Source organism: Neomonachus schauinslandi, chromosome X (genome assembly GCF_002201575.2).
Source record: "Neomonachus schauinslandi chromosome X, ASM220157v2, whole genome shotgun sequence".
Classification (NCBI taxonomy): domain Eukaryota; kingdom Metazoa; phylum Chordata; class Mammalia; order Carnivora; family Phocidae; genus Neomonachus; species Neomonachus schauinslandi.
In genome coordinates, this window is record NC_058419.1 from 92919308 (window position 1) to 92923852 (window position 4545).

At 54.4% G+C, this 4545-nt stretch overlaps 1 protein-coding gene across 2 annotated transcripts; it reads right to left on the reverse strand.

Annotated features, from left to right (window-relative positions):
- Positions 1–1906: 1906 nt before the first annotated feature.
- On the reverse strand, positions 1907–4296 carry MID1IP1 (MID1 interacting protein 1). Of its 2 annotated transcripts, none has more exons than XM_021681773.2 (2): positions 4058–4296; positions 1907–3769 (listed from the first exon to the last, which is right to left on the reverse strand). In XM_021681773.2, exon 2 carries the CDS (start codon positions 3503–3505, stop codon positions 2954–2956), a length of 552 nt encoding a protein of 183 aa, XP_021537448.1. In that variant the 5' UTR covers positions 3506–3769; positions 4058–4296; the 3' UTR covers positions 1907–2953. The 2 variants fall into 2 exon arrangements, with proteins under 2 accessions (XP_021537448.1, XP_021537438.1); XM_021681763.2 differs by having other exon boundaries at positions 1907–3773.
- Between the last annotated feature and the right edge of the window lie 249 nt (positions 4297–4545).

A 4545-nucleotide genomic window follows, 5' to 3' on the forward strand; every position in this document is an offset into this window, starting at 1 on the left:
TACATAAAGCTTGAAATTTTATTTTATTTTTAAGCTTGAAATTTTGAAGATGAATAATTAATTTTAAGAGACCAATCCAAGAGTCCACATGTTTAAAGTTTTCATGATTTGCCCTTGTTTTGTCTCATAAACTGATCTTGAATAAAACAGTAGTTACTATCTGTGGGCTAGTACTTTTGGGGGCTGGGAAACCTCACTGGTTCATAAAAAAAAAAAAAAAAAAACAATCCTCTTTAACAGTGCTTGTTATTACTCCTAGGTCAAAATCACTATTTAAGTGTAAAAATAACCTTACATGAAGGAATGTTTCCCAAAATGCAGTTAAAATTGGTAACCACGTACCATTTAGGTTTTGCTATCTGTATTCTGTATTCCACGAGAACACCCTGAAAACAACTTGCAGTCAGCATCTCCTAAAACTCCTGCAAATTATCTGCTCAAACTATGACTTTTTGCTTTTGAGTTCAGGTTCTCCCTTAAGACTTTGAGAACGGAAATAGTTGAGCTGCTATTTCAAGGATGTAACTGAAATTATGCATTCCATGCTTCATATGTTCCTGGAGAGAGGCAAGGGGGTCAACGGAGACATGAACCAACATTTAGAGCAAGAGAGAAACCTGGAAGGCCCCTTTTCAGCAGCGCCTGAAGAAACTTCCAAGCATCATTCTATATATGTCAGCTCATGTAATCCTCACTGCAACTCCACGAAGAAAGCATTGTAGTTATTATGCCTAATTTCAAATGTGGCAACAAGCGTGGATGGTTGAATACTCCTAGTTAGTAAGTCGTAACAAGAGGATTTGAACACACCACTTTCTGGCTCCAAAGTCTTGGTGTTTCTTTCCACCGCGTGGCTTCTCCAGTTTCCCTTCTTTGTTGTTTGCACTTTATTTTAAGGGGAATACAAAGCAAGAGGCTGTATACCTTACTTTCGGTGTTGTTCCCCTTATCTTTATATATCAATGATTAACTTTCTATGGCAAAGGCAGACACCCCAGTCTTGACACTTCCCTATTTTTTCACTGCTGCTAAAAGCTGATAATAGACTTGAGCTGCTCACACCACCAAAAAACGTTTTGCTATTTATTTATTTATTTATTTATTTATTTAGGGGACTGCAAAATTATATGTATTTTAAAGTCAAACCCTAGGAGCTGAGAGATGTGTCAGGACTTCAAGATTAAAAACTGAAGTTGATCCAACACTACTTCCCCCTAAACAAATAATGAAAGAAAGAAAACGCAGACCACCCTCCCAGGAAAGCTTCCTAATGGCATCTAAGGAGTGTTCCCGAGGGCCCTGCTACAGCTTGGCTCTGATCTGCCGTCCACAGCTGCACATCCGCAGGTGCACGCTGGCTCACCGAAAAACCGGAAGCACTGCTGGGCACTGCTTAACAAAACTTAGCACTTCCCTGGGAACTAGGGAGAGAGGCCCCGGCACACACGTTTCAGTATCTCCTAAGATCCACCTGAGAGTCTTGTAAGTAAAGACATGCAAGGTGCATGCACTAGTATTAGCTGGCGTTTCTTTTCTGATTTTTCACTTCTCAGTAGCCAAGTGAAATTTCTGCCTCTACAATGAGTTTTTCTGCCTCAAAAAACACTGCAATGTGTGCTTGGGCTTCTTAAAAAGTTCAGAATGTTGATCAAGCACTGCGAAAAGCTGGCCAAGGGGGTTGAAAAATATATGTATCTTCCCAGATAACTTTGGATATCTATGAATTTTTGTTGAGGTGTGTGGGCCTACCGGGTACCGACTTACTAATAAAAAGCTTGGTAGTGAATCTCGTTGGTAGCTACATCCCAAACAAACCCGGATCCTTACGGAGATGACTATCCACCACTTTGAAATACCAGAGAGGAAATAACATTTTCTTTTGCTAAAAAAAAAAAAAAGAGCAATTGAATTTATTTTTATTTCACTTAGCTAGGCCATTCACGGACAGATTAAAAAGCAACAAACTTTTGCCGAGTCTCGTTAATACATTTGCCTTTTTTAATTTTAGAATATAGTCTACATCTGGATTAAAAAAAGTTTTAAATAAATTTAAGACATATGACACACAGTGGAACCCTTCATCATTCTATGTACACCACAGATAGAATGTCAGTTGGTTCCATTTCGGATAAGCCCACTTTCTCATAATAACATTATTATTTTCACTGGCTGAGTGGCAAGCTTCGTACGAGCTGGCACGGCGCCAGCTTCCACACACTGGGGTGGGGGCGGGGAGGGCGTGAAAGGGCTGGGGTAGAGGTGCCACAGGACAACTATACAGTGTAACAGAAAATCATTAATCTCGTAGTACCGGTTACCGACAGACAGTGCTGTTTGTGCGCTTATCACAATGGAATCGACGAAGTTTCAGAGCAAGGAGGGGATTGGAAATACTTTAAGACAGAGCCACTGTTACAAAAAGAAATAGTGCCAACAGGAAAACTGATGCAATCCTAGCAACGCTGCGGCCTCCACCAGCCCAATGGCAGGGCTGTAGGAGGCTGCGCGCCCCGCCTTCCCCAGCGCCCAGCTCCGGGCGCCGCTCCCAAGTGTGGCAACCCAGCGCCGCGCCCCGGCATGGCCCCTTCTCGACTCATCTCCTCCAGAAAGAACAGAAAAGAAACTCCAAGAAAGGCACAGGCTGAATGCAGGGCGTCAGCCCAGTCCCATTGCCACCCTCGTAGAACACAGCCCCCACCCCCACTGCGGGAGAGGGGGAGGGGGCCCCAACCCTGACTCCCGCCACCACTTTGCTCTGCTCTTCGCAAAGAGGCCCCTTCCTCCAGGCAGCCCCGCCGCGCCCCCTGCACGTACGCAGCCCCCCCGCCCCCCGCCAAATTTGCCGTCCGCCCATCGCCCATCGCGCCCTATAGCCAGAAAGAAAATAGCTTTGAGGGAAAGAGGGTGAGAGATGGGGCCGGGAAGGGTGCTGGGCAGCCGCGGGCGTCCCGCCTCAGTGGCCCCAATTGCTGAAGCCGATCTCCTGCTTGTATCTGTTAGTGAGGATGTTGGCTTTACGCGTGAGTTTGGAGAGCACAGTGTGCAGCCCGCGCAGGTGGTAGTGGAACTGCTGTTCCAGGTCCTCCTCGCCGGCTTCCGCGCCCTCTAGGTGGCTCAGGTCCACCAGGATGTCCTTGGACTTCCAGGCGTTGCCCTCCTCGCTCCCCGCCGGCGGCGGCGGCTGGTGCAGGACCCCCCACTCGATGTCGTTGCGGATGGACTTGAGCAGCACGTAGTGGCTGTACATGTCCCGGGAAGGCGCGAAAAAGCTGCCGTTGGCGCTGCCCGGGCCGGGGGCCGGGGGCGTGCGCTCCTCCAGGCAGCCGCCACTGCCGCCCACCTCCACGCCGACGTCGTTGTCCAGCCCGGGCTCGGCCAGGGGCACGTCGCGCAGCAGGCTGGGCACCATCACCGTCTGGTCCATGTTGTTCACCGCGCCGATGAAGCGGTTCATGGCATTAAAGAGCGAGTGCTTCTGGTTGTAGGTGTCGCAGATCTGCATCATGGTGGCCGCGCGGGCGCCGGGGCACCGGGACGCAGGGGCACGGGGTGGTCGGCTGGGGCGACGGGCTGCCCGCCCTCACGCGCTCTCCGAGGCCCGCGCCGGGGGCCTGGCTAGAGCCGGAGCGCCGGGATTCCCGGCTCCTGCTCCGCCCTCTCCAACTCTCGTCTCGCTCGCGGCCGGGCCCTGCGGGACGCGCGGCTGCTCGGAGCTTGGGCGCCCGGAAGCTCGCGATGGCGGCGCGTGGTCCGCGGGTCGAGCCCGGGCCTGGCTGGGGGGACGGGAATGAAAGCGATTACTCACCCGGCGAGGGTGCCCGGCGGCCCCGCCCGCGCACAGCGCCCTCGCCGGTGCCGGCTCCCCCGGGACGGCGCCCCGCGGGCCCCCGCAACCCGGCGCTCCCCCCCCCCCCCCCCCACAGCCCCGCGGTCCCACCTCCTCGCCCGCCGAGGCCGCGGAGAGCAGGAAGGGGTGCTCCCCGCCCCCGTCTCCCTCGGAAAAGCCTGAGTCCCAGCACCCACGTTGACCGGGCAGAGATGGGGCGGGGGCACCCACCTCCTGCTGCGCCTCGAGATCCCCTGCTGCTGGGTAGCTCAGCGTTCCCGCTGCCGGCGGCTGCTGCCTGCGGGCGCTGCTGCGGTCAGTGGCCGGACTGTGACTGCGGGCGGCTGGGGTGGCGTCGGCCCCCTACCCATCCCAGGTGCTCAATTTATAGAGCCCCGGAAAGGTGTCGCCGGCGCTCAAGGGCCACCCCCGGTGTCTCCTCCTCCCGCCTCCCCGGCAGCGCCAAGATAAAAGGCCCAGGCCGGGATGACCGCGAGTAACACTCTCCTGGCCCCTTCTACAGCGAGGGCGGGGCGCGCCGGGCCAGCTCCGCCTCTCGCCTGATACCCGGGCGGAGGGAGGGCGCCGTGGCGGGGCCGCCCGGGCCCGGCAGGGCAGGGCAGGGCAGAGGAGGGATGGAGCAGCCGCACCCCGCCAGCCCCGAGAGCAGAGCAGGCCAGTTGGGGGAGGGCCGGACACTGAGCGGGTAAAGATGCCGG

Bases quoted from the DNA above. Each gene is read 5' to 3' on its own strand.
- MID1IP1 (XM_021681773.2), bottom strand. From the start codon at position 3,505: ATGATGCAGATCTGCGACACCTACAACCAGAAGCACTCGCTCTTTAAT.